General features: G+C 44.4%; 1 protein-coding gene across 1 annotated transcript in view; it reads left to right on the top strand.

Moving 5' to 3' along the window:
* The window catches only part of LOC306855247 (heterogeneous nuclear ribonucleoprotein L-like), a 45,697-nt gene extending 32,591 nt beyond the window's left edge, over positions 1 to 13,106 (top strand). The window contains exons 8-13 of the mRNA XM_079393792.1: positions 76 to 290; positions 1,277 to 1,398; positions 8,862 to 9,063; positions 10,360 to 10,417; positions 10,494 to 10,592; positions 11,564 to 13,106. Coding sequence (XP_079249918.1) covers positions 76 to 290; positions 1,277 to 1,398; positions 8,862 to 9,063; positions 10,360 to 10,417; positions 10,494 to 10,592; positions 11,564 to 11,619 — 752 coding nt within the window. The 3' untranslated portion in view covers positions 11,620 to 13,106. The remainder of the gene's footprint in view (positions 1 to 75; positions 291 to 1,276; positions 1,399 to 8,861; positions 9,064 to 10,359; positions 10,418 to 10,493; positions 10,593 to 11,563) is intronic.
* The last annotated feature ends 1,507 nt before the right edge of the window (positions 13,107 to 14,613 follow it).

Raw genomic sequence — 14,613 nt, 5'->3', positions numbered from 1 at the left:
ATAAAACAACAGCCAAAGCAGTGTGTTCTAACAGAACGTTTGAGATTAAGTGTGTGTGTGTGTGTGTGTGTGCAGGCTCTCACTGCCCCCTGCTGCCGCTGCCCGGTAATAATCGCTTCAAGCGCGGCTCTCATGATGTCCCGGAGGTGGTGGCGTATCCGCTGCCCCAGACCTCCTCATACATGAGCCACGCCTCCAGCTCCGTTGCCATGGTGAGCGGCCTGCATCCCGCCAAGATGAACTGCACCCGCATCTTCAACCTCTTCTGTCTCTACGGAAACATTGAGAAGGTAAAGCGTTCTTCAGATAGCAGTTGAGTTTAGTAATGTTTTGATTTGGTTTTACTCTGGATGTGATTTTTTCATTTTAGTAACTTTTATTCAATAATAAAGAGTTTTTATTCAATTTTATTTGAGTTGTTTTAGGTGTTGTTTTTTGTTTTAGTCATCATCAAGTAATATATGCATTGTTTAGTTATTTTAGTACGTTAAACTAAATAGAAATGAGAAATGTTTCCTTGGCAACTAGCTGAAATAAAATCATTTCAAGTTTATATTTTATTTCAATTAATATACAAAAAAAATGGTTTGACTTTTAGTTAACAATGAAAACTCTGATGTGTTTGTACAATGACACATTTCTCAACACTTCTCAGTTTATTCACTATAATTTAGAAAATGGTACTAAAATATGAGAAGAGCTCAGAGTTAAACTGCATCAGAACAAACTGATCTTGATGATGTCAGATAACTTTGATAGAAAGGTATGTAATGAATTGGGTTGAATAGCTGTCAGATGTTACATTTAAGACACAATTAGATAAAACCAATTTAGCTCGACCAATCACCAAGCAATGCTTCATTTAGTTCAGTCTGTGGAGGAAAAACATCACATTAGCAATTAAAGAAAAACACTTCAGCAAAACATGATCAGCTCAAAGTGTCTGAATCATTTTTGGACCCAAATGTTACTGGTAGTCCACTGTATGAAGAAGTTTTGGGTATAATATGACACAGTTTACTTTATTTTGCTCTCCTCACTTACAGAAATGAACTCTAGTGTCCTGCACCCATCTGCTGTCTGAATAATTTTTAGTTTGACTGTATATTGGAACAAATTTGTTCCCAGAAGTGAGTTTAATCTGACAAAACCTCTTTACTGACGTCCTTATTTGTAAAAACATTACAAAAATAAAGTAAATAGAGCATAGATGCAGAATGGTTTATGTTAGTGTTATGGTTATAGTATTTAGCTGTGTGTGTGTGTGTGTGTGTAGGTGAAGTTCATGAAGAGCGTCCCGGGCACCGCTCTAGTAGAGATGGGTGATGAGTACGCGGTCGACAGAGCAATCACACACCTCAACAGCATCAAGGTGTTCAGCAAACGCCTCAACGTCTGGTGAGCACACACACACACACACACACACACACACACACACACACACTCACATGCACGCACACACACACACACACACACTCGCACACTCAAGCTTTTAACATTTTAAATTCATGCTTTTATTTTGGCGGAATACTGTAAACTTCTGTCCACAATACTGTGAATAAAGTGAATCTAGCACACACTGCTTTTCTAGTTGTCTGTAAAGCTCACAGCACATGCAGAGATGAAGTTTACTGTGAAGACAGCAGATCATGAGCTGCTCGCGTGTGAACTAACACAGCGCTGCGCTTCACTCTGAAACATGCAGCGCAACAGACCTCTGCTCGATTAAACCTCAGCCACAGTATATCACTGTTTCAGTTATTTGTTTTTATGTTGCATTTGATTTAATGAATCGTTATCTTTCCATCATCTGATGAAGCCCTGCAGAAATCCAGGCACCCTCAGATTCCAGATTTTCAAATAGTTGCCAAATATTGTCCAAATATTGCTCATAAATCAATGGAAAGATTATTTATTCAGCTTCAGATGATGTATACATCTCAATTTAAAAAAATTGGCCAATCAAATCAAAGTAGGCAGGGTTTACTATTAGTTAACCTTTTTAGGATAGAAATGTTAAATGACAACATCTATATCCAAACTACTCAACTTTTTTCCTCAAATATGGCTCTTTTGAGAGAGAGAGAGATTAAAGTTGCATGTGTGAATTAAGTTACCTGAGTCTGTGTGTCTCTCTCTAAAAACAATGAAGCTGTGAGTTTTACCTCAAAATCAGTGAATTTACCCCCTTGCTGAGAAATTCAGGATTCAGTATCGCTATTTTATTAATAAAGTCAGCGTTGAAAGCAGGTTTCTGGATGTTTCTGTGTGCGATCTTCGATCTCTGCATCAATGAAAGCAGCACACTAATACAGAATGGTGATTAAACGGACTTGGAATTAAATTATTTAAATACACACCTGCATAAATATATGAAGAGTTCATTTGCAAAATCAGATAACTCGGTTTTTAAAAATGTTCAAAAATCTTTTTTTTTTATCCTGCATTCCAATTAAAGTGGTCATATGATGCCATTTCAAGTTTTCCTTTCTTTTTGGAGTGTTACAAGCTGTTGCAAACACTACTGCCTCGTTTCCACTGAGCGGTACGGTACAGTATTATTCGGTACGGGTGACCCTGATCAGGCTTGCGTTTCCACTGAGCGGTACGGTACAGTATGATTCGGTACGGGTGACCCTGATCAGGCTTGCGTTTCCACTGAGCGGTACGGTACAGTATGATTCGGTACGGGTGACCCTGATCAGGCTTGCGTTTCCACTGAGCGGTACGGTACAGTATTATTCGGTACGGGTGACCCTGATCAGGCTTGCGTTTCCACTGAGCGGTACGGTACAGTACGATTCGGTACGGGTGATCCTGATCAGGCTTGCGTTTCCACTGAGCGGTACGGTACAGTACGATTCGGTACAGGTGACCCTGATCAGGCTTGCGTTTCCACTGAGCGGTACGGTACAGTATGATTCGGTACGGGTGATCCTGATCAGGCTTGCGTTTCCACTGAGAGGTACGGTACAGTACGATTCGGTACGGGTCACCCTGATCAGGCTTGCGTTTCCACTGAGTGGTACGGTACAGTACGATTCGGTACGGGTGATCCTGATCAGGCTTGCGTTTCCACTGAGAGGTACGGTACAGTACGATTCGGTACGGGTCACCCTGATCAGGCTTGCGTTTCCACTGAGCGGTACGGTACAGTACGATTCGGTACGGGTCACCCTGATCAGGCTTGCGTTTCCACTGAGCGGTACGGTACAGTACGATTCGGTACGGGTCACCCTGATCAGGCTTGCGTTTCCACTGAGAGGTACGGTACAGTACGATTCGGTACGGGTCACCCTGATCAGGCTTGCGTTTCCACTGAGCGGTACGGTACAGTACGATTCGGTACGGGTCACCCTGATCAGGCTTGCGTTTCCACTGAGCGGTACGGTACAGTACGATTCGGTACGGGTCACCCTGATCAGGCTTGCGTTTCCACTGAGCGGTACGGTACAGTACGATTCGGTACGGGTGATCCTGATCAGGCTTGCGCTTGCGTTTCCACTGAGAGGTACGGTACAGTACGATTCGGTACGGGTCACCCTGATCAGGCTTGCGTTTCCACTGAGAGGTACGGTACAGTACGATTCGGTACGGGTCACCCTGATCAGGCTTGCGTTTCCACTGAGTGGTACGGTACAGTATGATTCGGTACGGGTCACCCTGATCAGGCTTGCGTTTCCACTGAGCGGTACGGTACAGTACGATTCGGTACGGTACAGTATGATTCCTGATCAGGCTTGCGTTTCCACTGAGCAGTACGGTACAGTACGATTCGGTACGGGTGATCCTGATCAGGCTTGCGCTTGCGTTTCCACTGAGCGGTACGGTACAGTATGATTCGGTACAGGTGACCCTGATCAGGCTTGCATTTCCACTGAGCGGTACGGTACAGTATGATTCGGTACGGTACAGTATGATTCCTGATCAGGCTTGCGTTTCCACTGAGCAGTACGGTACAGTACGATTCGGTACGGGTGACCCTGATCAGGCTTGCGTTTCCACTGAGCGGTACGGTACAGTACGGTACGGTACGGGTCACCCTGATCAGGCTTGCGTTTCCACTGAGCGGTACGGTACAGTATGATTCGGTACAGGTGACCCTGATTAGGCTTGAGTTTCCACTGAGCGGTACGGTACAGTATGATTCGGTACGGGTGACCCTGATCAGGCTTGCGTTTCCACTGAGCGGTACGGTACAGTATGATTCGGTACGGGTGATCCTGATCAGGCTTGCGTTTCCACTGAGCGGTACGGTACAGTACGATTCGGTACGGGTGATCCTGATCAGGCTTGCGTTTCCACTGAGCGGTACGGTACAGTACGATTCGGTACGGGTGACCCTGATTAGGCTTGCGTTTCCACTGAGCGGTACGGTACAGTACGATTCGGTACGGGTGACCCTGATCAGGCTTGCGTTTCCACTGAGAGGTACGGTACAGTACGATTCGGTACGGGTGATCCTGATTAGGCTTGCGTTTCCACTGAGCGGTACGGTTCAGTACGGTACGGTACGGGTCACCCTGATCAGGCTTGCGTTTCCACTGAGCGGTACGGTTCAGTACGGTACGGTACGGGTCACCCTGATCAGGCTTGCGTTTCCACTGAGCGGTACGGTACAGTATGATTCGGTACAGGTGACCCTGATCAGGCTTGAGTTTCCACTGAGCGGTACGGTACAGTATGATTCGGTACAGGTGACCCTGATCAGGCTTGCGTTTCCACTGAGCGGTACGGTACAGTACGATTCGGTACGGGTGACCCTGATCAGGCTTGCGTTTCCACTGAGCGGTACGGTTCAGTACGGTACGGTACGGGTCACCCTGATCAGGCTTGCGTTTCCACTGAGCGGTACGGTACAGTATGATTCGGTACAGGTGACCCTGATCAGGCTTGAGTTTCCACTGAGCGGTACGGTACAGTATGATTCGGTACAGGTGACCCTGATCAGGCTTGCGTTTCCACTGAGCGGTACGGTACAGTATGATTCGGTACGGTACAGTATGATTCCTGATCAGGCTTGCGTTTCCACTGAGCAGTACGGTACAGTACGATTCGGTACGGGTGATCCTGATCAGGCTTGCGCTTGCGTTTCCACTGAGCGGTACGGTACAGTATGATTCGGTACAGGTGACCCTGATCAGGCTTGCGTTTCCACTGAGCGGTACGGTACAGTATGATTCGGTACGGTACAGTATGATTCCTGATCAGGCTTGCGTTTCCACTGAGCAGTACTGTACAGTACGATTCGGTACGGGTGACCCTGATCAGGCTTGCGTTTCCACTGAGCGGTACGGTACAGTACGGTACGGTACGGGTCACCCTGATCAGGCTTGCGTTTCCACTGAGCGGTACGGTACAGTACGATTCGGTACGGGTGACCCTGATCAGGCTTGAGTTTCCACTGAGCGGTACGGTACAGTACGATTCGGTACGGGTGACCCTGATCAGGCTTGCGTTTCCACTGAGCGGTACGGTACAGTACGATTCGGTACGGGTGATCCTGATCAGGCTTGCGTTTCCACTGAGCGGTACGGTACAGTACGATTCGGTACGGGTGATCCTGATCAGGCTTGCGTTTCCACTGAGCGGTACGGTACAGTACGATTCGGTACGGGTGACCCTGATCAGGCTTGCGTTTCCACTGAGAGGTACGGTACAGTACGATTCGGTACGGGTGACCCTGATCAGGCTTGCGTTTCCACTGAGAGGTACGGTACAGTACGATTCGGTACGGGTGACCCTGATCAGGCTTGCGTTTCCACTGAGAGGTACGGTACAGTACGATTCGGTACGGGTGACCCTGATCAGGCTTGCGTTTCCACTGAGAGGTACGGTACAGTACGATTCGGTACGGGTGACCCTGATCAGGCTTGCGTTTCCACTGAGTGGTACGGTACAGTACGATTCGGTACGGGTGACCCTGATCAGGCTTGCGTTTCCACTGAGCGGTACGGTACAGTACGATTCGGTACGGGTGATCCTGATCAGGCTTGCGTTTCCACTGAGCGGTACGGTACAGTACGATTCGGTACGGGTGACCCTGAGCAGGCTTGCGTTTCCACTGAGAGGTACGGTACAGTACGATTCGGTACGGGTGACCCTGATCAGGCTTGCGTTTCCACTGAGAGGTACGGTACAGTACGATTCGGTACGGGTGACCCTGATCAGGCTTGCGTTTCCACTGAGCGGTACGGTACAGTACGATTCGGTACGGGTCACCCTGATCAGGCTTGCGTTTCCACTGAGCGGTACGGTACAGTACGATTCGGTACGGGTCACCCTGATCAGGCTTGCGTTTCCACTGAGCGGTACGGTACAGTACGATTCGGTACGGGTGACCCTGATCAGGCTTGCGTTTCCACTGAGCGGTACGGTACAGTACGATTCGGTACGGGTGACCCTGATCAGGCTTGCGTTTCCACTGAGCGGTACGGTACAGTACGATTCGGTACGGGTGACCCTGATCAGGCTTGCGTTTCCACTGAGCGGTACGGTACAGTACGATTCGGTACGGGTGACCCTGATCAGGCTTGCGTTTCCACTGAGCGGTACGGTACAGTACGATTCGGTACGGGTGACCCTGATCAGGCTTGCGTTTCCACTGAGCGGTACGGTACAGTACGATTCGGTACGGGTGACCCTGATCAGGCTTGCGTTTCCACTGAGCGGTACGGTACAGTACGATTCGGTACGGGTGACCCTGATCAGGCTTGCGTTTCCACTGAGCGGTACGGTACAGTACGATTCGGTACGGGTGACCCTGATCAGGCTTGCGTTTCCACTGAGCGGTACGGTACAGTACGATTCGGTACGGGTGACCCTGATCAGGCTTGCGTTTCCACTGAGCGGTACGGTACAGTACGATTCGGTACGGGTGACCCTGATCAGGCTTGCGTTTCCACTGAGCGGTACGGTACAGTACGATTCGGTACGGGTGACCCTGATCAGGCTTGCGTTTCCACTGAGCGGTACGGTACAGTACGATTCGGTACGGGTGACCCTGATCAGGCTTACGTTTCCACTGAGCGGTACGGTACAGTACGATTCGGTACGGGTGACCCTGATCAGGCTTGCGTTTCCACTGAGCGGTACGGTACAGTACGATTCGGTACGGGTGACCCTGATCAGGCTTGCGTTTCCACTGAGCGGTACGGTACAGTACGATTCGGTACGGGTGACCCTGATCAGGCTTACGTTTCCACTGAGCGGTACGGTACAGTACGATTCGGTACGGGTGACCCTGATTAAGGCTTGCGTTTCCACTGAGCGGTACGGTACAGTACGATTCGGTACGGGTGACCCTGATCAGGCTTGCGTTTCCACTGAGTGGTACGGTACAAAATAAATATGAAGTTAAACTTTGTGCTCAGTCAAAACGATATAACCAGGAACCAATAATAGATTCATGAGACCACGAATGCCTGTTAAATATACACAAAATGAATTGATTCTCGTTTAATCACCACAGAGACATCAGAGCCAGCGGCAATAGTCGGAAGGACTAGCTGCTCGAGGCGGATACATGAGCACAGAGCACGTTAGAAGCGTTATCCTCTTGTATCACGCACAAGTGACGATTCTAGTAAACCAATCAACATCTGCAGTGAGTTTAGCTCCACCCTTTTGGTACCCTTTGCTGTGCTAGGAACCCCAACGAAAGGGTACCAAAAAAGTGGTACGGTACAGTTCGCTATTTTGGTACCAATCACAACTTCTGACAATGGAAACGGACATAATTGCGTACCGTACCGTACCGCTCAGTGGAAACGAGCCATAAAGTCTCAAAACCAAAGAGATATTCTTTATAAAAGTTAAGACTCGACCACTCCCTCCTAAAACGGCTCATTCAAACACGCCCCACATGTCTACGTCACAGTGTGGGAAGATTTGCATAACACCGCCCAAATGTATACGCAATGAAAGAAGGTGGAACTATTATTCTGTCTGTAGTATTGTTGCTGCCCCGGTACCATGTCCTGGAGACACTGTGTTTCGTTGTGAAAGCAAAACTACTTTGTTTGGGCTTCCAAAAGAGGACACAACTAGAAATCAGTGGTTAAGTTGTGTTTACAACACTGTTCCAGAACAGTTCAACCCAAATATTAGAGTGTGTGCAGCACATTTTATGGAGGACTGTTTCCTGGCCCTGGGAGTAGCCTGTCAGCTGTGGTCATAGCAAAGACTGTTTCTATAAAGTGAGGCAATTCCAACTTTGCAAGGACAGTTTGACACTTCTGACTCACAGCCTGTAAGTACGTTTTGTTACTTAAAGAATTTGCTACTGACGAGTTTTGAGCAGTGTAGAGTAGTGCTTGTTGTTTGTTGTTTCGATCACAAATGCAGACATGGTAATGTTTACGCGGCCTGATGCAACACGACGCATAACAAGACAGTTTAAGTCATTATAATCAGTAATTATGTCACCACTGGATGCAATAAATGCCTCGTTTATAATGGGTTTTATTGTTTTTGTGTTATCGTCCCGGGACACGGCATCACAATACGGTAAGGGGCCTAACATCTCCGTCACATGCTTGAGGTATTTGACCAATCACAATGCACTGGATAGCTGGCCAATCAGAGCTTCTTAGAACGATGAGCTTTGTAAAAATCTGTGCGTTTCAAAAAGGCGGAGCATAGAGGAGCAACAATAATGTACATACAATAATGTATGTGGAAAATAATGTGTTTTTTTTTTTTTTACCGTAAACCGCGTACACACTCACACTCACTCACACACACACACACACACTCACACTGGAGCTCAAACAGCATGAGGCGATCAGCTGTAGTCAGTGTTTATGACAGTAACATGTTCTCTGTTCTGTATGTGTGTGTGTGTGTGTGTGTGTGTGCAGTGTGTCGAAGCAGCACGCTGTGATCCCGAGTCAGGTGTTTGAGCTGGAGGACGGCTCCAGCAGCTATAAGGACTTCGCTATGACACGTAACAACCGCTTCACCAGCGCCGGTCAGGCGTCCAAGAACATCATCCAGCCGCCCTCCTGTGTGCTGCACTTCTACAACGTGCCGCCCTGCATCAGCGAGGACGACCTGCAGCAGGTGAGACGCTCACAAAGCACCCAAAACACACTCTTTCATCTTCATTTGACCCTCTATAGCACTCTCTATTCTAAATCTACTTTATTATACCTGTATATCTATGACCCTGGAGCACAAAACCAGTCATAAGGGTCCATTTTTTTTTTATTGAGATTTATACATCATCTGAGAGCTGATCTGAAAATCTCCTTTAAAGTTGTTCAAATGAAGTTCTTAGCAATGCATATTACTAATCAAATATTAAGTTTTGATATATTTACGGTAGAAAATGTACTAAATATCTTCATGGAACATGATCTTAATATCCTAATGATTTTTGTCATAAAAGAGAAATGTATAATTTTGATCCATACAATGTATTGTTGTCTATTGCTACAAATATACCTGTGTTACTCATGACTGCTTTTGTGCTCCAGGGACTCAGATATAAAACGTTGCTAGATGTACGGTGTTGAGCTGACTGAGGCTCGTTACAGCGCTTGAGTATTATTGCTCTTTTGTTTGCTTCTATTGTCTTCATTCGTAAGTTGCTTTGGATAAAAGCATCTGCTAAATGAATGTTAGTTAATGCATTAATTAATGAGACGAAAAATGAGAACTTATTATAAAATGTGACCATTATAGTTTCTATTAATATTTTGAAGTAGTTTCTATTTTATTTTTTTGGAAATAGCTAAAATCAAGCAGGCAGGGTTATTAAAGTTATTAAAACCATATAAAACATATCTGTTACTTAAAATAAATGTTAACTGAAACATTGAGATACTATTATAGTTTTTGTTAATATCTTGGATTAGTTTTCATTTTTATATTTTCTGTTTTCATTTTAATTTTAAAGTGATTTTTTTGTGTTTTTGACATTTTTATAAATTTTTTAAAATTGTTATTTTATTCATTTTTTTATTATTATAGAATAGTTAGGAATAAAAATATTTTTTTTATTTTTTGTTATTTTAGTACATCAAGTTAAACTAAATGAAAATGTGAAATGTTACTATGGCAACTAGCTGAAACAATTGTTTACATATTTATTTAATTTTACTTCAATGAATGTTTTGTTTATGTCAAGTAATGAAAATGTTTTATGGTTTTAGTGAACTATAATAACCCCGTCTGTGTGTCAGCTTCAGTAATTGGTGCTAAAATTGTTCTGTCTTCACTTCTGGTTTTCTGTCAGGGTTTGGTTAACTCTGTACAGACGGGTCAATAAGCAGGTGTTGGTGAGTCGGTGTGTCTCACTAGGGTCCTCTGCTGGATTCTGTTCAATCGCACTCATATTCATCTGTTGTTTTGCAGTTATGCACAGAACACGACGTCCCAGGATTCATCAAATACAAAGTGTTTGACGCCAAACGTGAGTCTGAGTTCTGCTGAGTCTTATTCTGTGAAGCTGCTGTAGAAATGTTTGTGACGTGTGTTTGGATCTGCAGCCAGCTCAAAGACCATCTCTGGCCTGCTGGAGTTCGACAGTAAGACTCACGCCGTGGAGGTTCTGACGGTCCTCAACCACTATCAGATCCGGATCCCCAGTGAGTCAACCACCAGAGGAAAGATCTTACTAGAAAGACAAATATTTACTGTATATTCAAATATATGTTTTAATTGTTACATCAGTACCATTACAAACCATCAACTTTTAACCTTTAAAACCATTAAAAAATGGTTTTCTGTAGTGTGTTTTGGGACTTATTCCAATAGGATTTATTGGCTTTAACAAGCCACCAATAGAAGGTGACCAATAACCAGTAGAGACCCACAGGGTCCATTACAGTTTCCATTAAAACCAGTACAAGTCCCATTATAACCAGTAAAAGCATTACACATTTTGTGATGGTGTCTATAGTTTTTCTTCAGCAGGGACCTTTATTTCATTCATAATTATAGGGCAAGATCAACCAAATTATGATTTATGTGAGAAAAAGGATTCACTGATGCTCCAGAAGAAAACACAACGCATTGAGAGCCGGGGGTGAAAATTTTTGAACAGGATGGTGATCATGGGGAATTTTTTCTTAGTGTTATTAAAATGTCATGTATTTTTAATTTCGTACTGCACTTCAGAAGCACCGGGCGATCCAGGTGATGTTTCCCAGAAGACAAGCTATGAAAAATGTACACATCATCATTCTGTTCAAATGTTTTCACACCCCCTCCGCCCTCAATGCATTGTTTAATGATGTAATTTTTTCTTTGTTTGTTTAAATGTCATATTTTTTCATCTAGCACTGCCCTTCAGAAGCTCCAGACGATGTTTACACAATTCCCAGAGAAATGAACACGTTCAGTTCAAAAGTTTTCACCCCCCACTCTCAATGCGTCGTGTTTCCTTCTGGTGCATCAGTGAACATCTGAGGCTTTTGGAATAGTTGCATATGAGTCCCTCAGTTGTGTTTCCCTCTTAAATAATGAACATTTAGCAGATCCTGTAAAGGTCTGAGTGAAGCTATAGCAGAGAGCAGACGAGCTGAAGCTGAGCGTTTGTTTTGTTGTTGTTTTTCAGACGGTTCGAACCCGTACACACTGAAGCTGTGCTTCTCCACCTCCTCACACCTCTGAGCCGGAGCGACTGACACCACCATCTTCATCATCCTCATCATCCTCACCTGCTCCTGCTCCTGCTGCTCCTCTCAGACCCCAACTCTCCTTCGGTTTTAGTCTGCTGTAGTTTTTCATCTATAAATCTGATCAAACCAGGAAACTGACACACACACACACACACACACACTCACTCACTCTCACAGACACACTCACACACGCTCGCACACACACAGACACACACACACGCACACACACAGTCTGGATGTGGAATATGATGCTGTCACTCCAGATGAACCATGGGAAGAGGTGATGAAGGACACTGGCGTTTGATGACCATCATCATCTGAACTGGAGAAACTGAAGACGTGATGAACACTTTATTATTTATGTGTACAGCAGCGGGTTCACTAGAGACTAACGGAGTTAACCGCTTAACTAGTCACATGACCTGTAGTTCTGGGTTTGGTTGATGAGTGAATGTGACTGCAGCCCTGATCCAGACACACATCACATGATCAGCTCTTCACCAGCTGTGTGTGACACATGTACAGTAAGTTCAGACCAGCCGATTAATGACTACTAGTTAGTTTGGAGTTAACTCGGTTTGCACCATTAGTTCAGCTCATAATCTCAGTACAGTACTATAACAGGAAACGATGCTCAGCTTTATGATCCACTGATGGTTTCTGCAGGTCTGATGAAGCTCAGTTTTCCTTACCCCATTTGCTTGTTTTAAGCAAAAACTAACAAAATTTGGATAATAACTTCAGAAAACGAGACTAAATATCTCGAGTCATTTTACTTGTCCAGCAAATGCATCCTGATTCAAGAAGTTTTAGATATTTTTACTAGAAAACAAGACAAGAATACTAAGGAAGAAAATCATTTCTGCAGTGTTGAAACCTTTTTAAAAGCAACACAATACATTAGAACGGTCTGTAAATGTCTAGAGAGCAAAACATCTCTATCACTTTTTAATTGATTTTACTAAAAACAACTTAGAATATGGAAATAACTTTCTGATCACTCTGCAAAACAGTGCTGTTCTCAGTATTTCTGGCTTGTTTTCCAGCGCAAATGACTAAAGATTCTTAAATCAAGATACATTTACTGGAGAAAAAAATAGCTTCAAGTAAAACGTCTTGTTTTCTGAGAAACTGAGATTCAGAATCAAGTGAGTTTATGATTAAAAGAAGAATAAATATGTGCCAATGTCGTCAGAGGAATCGACTTCATTGGACACGATGTTTTCAGGCCTGAGTTTGTGGAGGAGTGAATAAGAACTTTATAAGACCTGCAGAAAGCTTGATGTGAAGCCCTCAGATCTGTCTTGAAGTGTTTAGTTTGATCTAAATGCAGTCAATGTTTTGTGAGAAGTGACATTTATTCAACTGAAACACCAAAATCATCACAAAATAAAATAATATTTTCACACGTGTAAATAATATGAAGGAACTGTATGTAAAATTAACAAAGGGCAATAAACAAATACTAATTCAAAACTCTTTCTTTGACGTATGTTCATGTTTTGTGTTGAAAGCAGACACACTGACATGCAGCAAGTCTGTTATTCACATCATCATTTCTTTTTTAAATGTAAACGAGTGTGAATGTCTTCATCATCATCGTCATCATCAGTCTGCTCTGAGGCTCCAGTTCATGTTTGGTTTGTCTGTGGAGTCACTTCAGTGCTGGGTCTAGTGCTGCATTAGTAACTTGAGCTAGTGCTGGTGTGTGTCTGGGGTCTTCAGCGGCTGCAGCGACAGGAACATGATTATGATTATGATTCATCAACACATCAGCAGTTCACTGTGAGCATGTGCTGCCATTAAACATCTGCAGGTCACATGACTGTCTGTCATTCATCTTACATGAGACACGACCTGACAGAACACACCGCTCCAATACCACAACATGATGAGAGAGTGTGTGAGCGTGTGTGAGTGTGTCTGTGAGAGTGAGTGAGTGAGTGTGTGTGTGTGTGTGTGTGAGTGTGTGTGTGTGAGTGTGTCTGTGAGAGTGAGTGAGTGAGTGTGTGTGTGTGTGTGTGTGTGTGTGTGAGAGAGAAAGAGAGAGTGTGTGTGTGTGTGTGTGTGTGTGAGAGAGTGTGTGTGAGTGAGAGAGAGAGTGTGTGTGTGTGTGTGTGTGTGTGTGTGTGTGTGTGAGTGTGAGTGTGTGTGAGAGAGAGTGTGTGTGTGTATGTGTGTGAGTGTATGTGTGTGTGTGTGTGTGAGAGAGAGAGTGTGTGTGTGTGTGAGTGTATGTGTGTGTGAGAGAGAGTGTGTGTGTGTGTGTGTGTGTGTGAGTGTGAGTGTGTGTGAGAGAGAGTGTGTGTGTGTATGTGTGTGAGTGTATGTGTGTGTGTGTGTGTGTGTGAGAGAGAGAGTGTGTGTGTGTGTGTGTGTGTGAGTGTATGTGTGTGTGAGAGAGAGTGTGTGTGTGTGTGTGAGAGAGAGTGTGTGTGTGTGTGTGTGTGTGTGTGTGTGTGTGGTTGTGTGTGTGTGTGTGTGTGTGTGAGAGAGAGAGAGTGTGTGTGTGTGTGTGTGTGTTCAGGACACTCAGCGGTGGTTCAGGATATGAGGATCTCCACAGGTCCCTCTGGATCAGGAGGAGTCTGGCTTTACTTCTCCTGTCTGTCCCTCTCTACACATTAATAAACAATATTTAGCTCTAAATGTAAGATTTATGTATTGCATATCAAATGTCCATAACAGGTCAAATTTCTGCACTTCAAAATCATTGCATATTTTATTATCTATTTGCATCTATTTGATTTTACTCAAATATCCATATTTTTAAAATGCATTTTTTAAAATAAATCTGTTCACTGCAAACACAATCACTGTAGTTCCCTTCCGAGGGAGCTTCAAACTGCGTCCTCTAGTGATCACTATGGGGAACACCTTCAGCATTCATCCTAACACGACAATAACACCCTATGACGTCACTACTCATCACCAAACACCAGTGACCTGTATATGTGTTCAGTCATTTCAGACACTTTCAAAACTG

Source organism: Barbus barbus, assembly GCF_936440315.1.
Source record: "Barbus barbus genome assembly, chromosome: 35".
Taxonomy (NCBI): Eukaryota; Metazoa; Chordata; class Actinopteri; order Cypriniformes; family Cyprinidae; genus Barbus; species Barbus barbus.
Note: the sequence above shows the minus strand (reverse complement) of the source record. Positions and strands in the feature narration are given on the sequence as shown.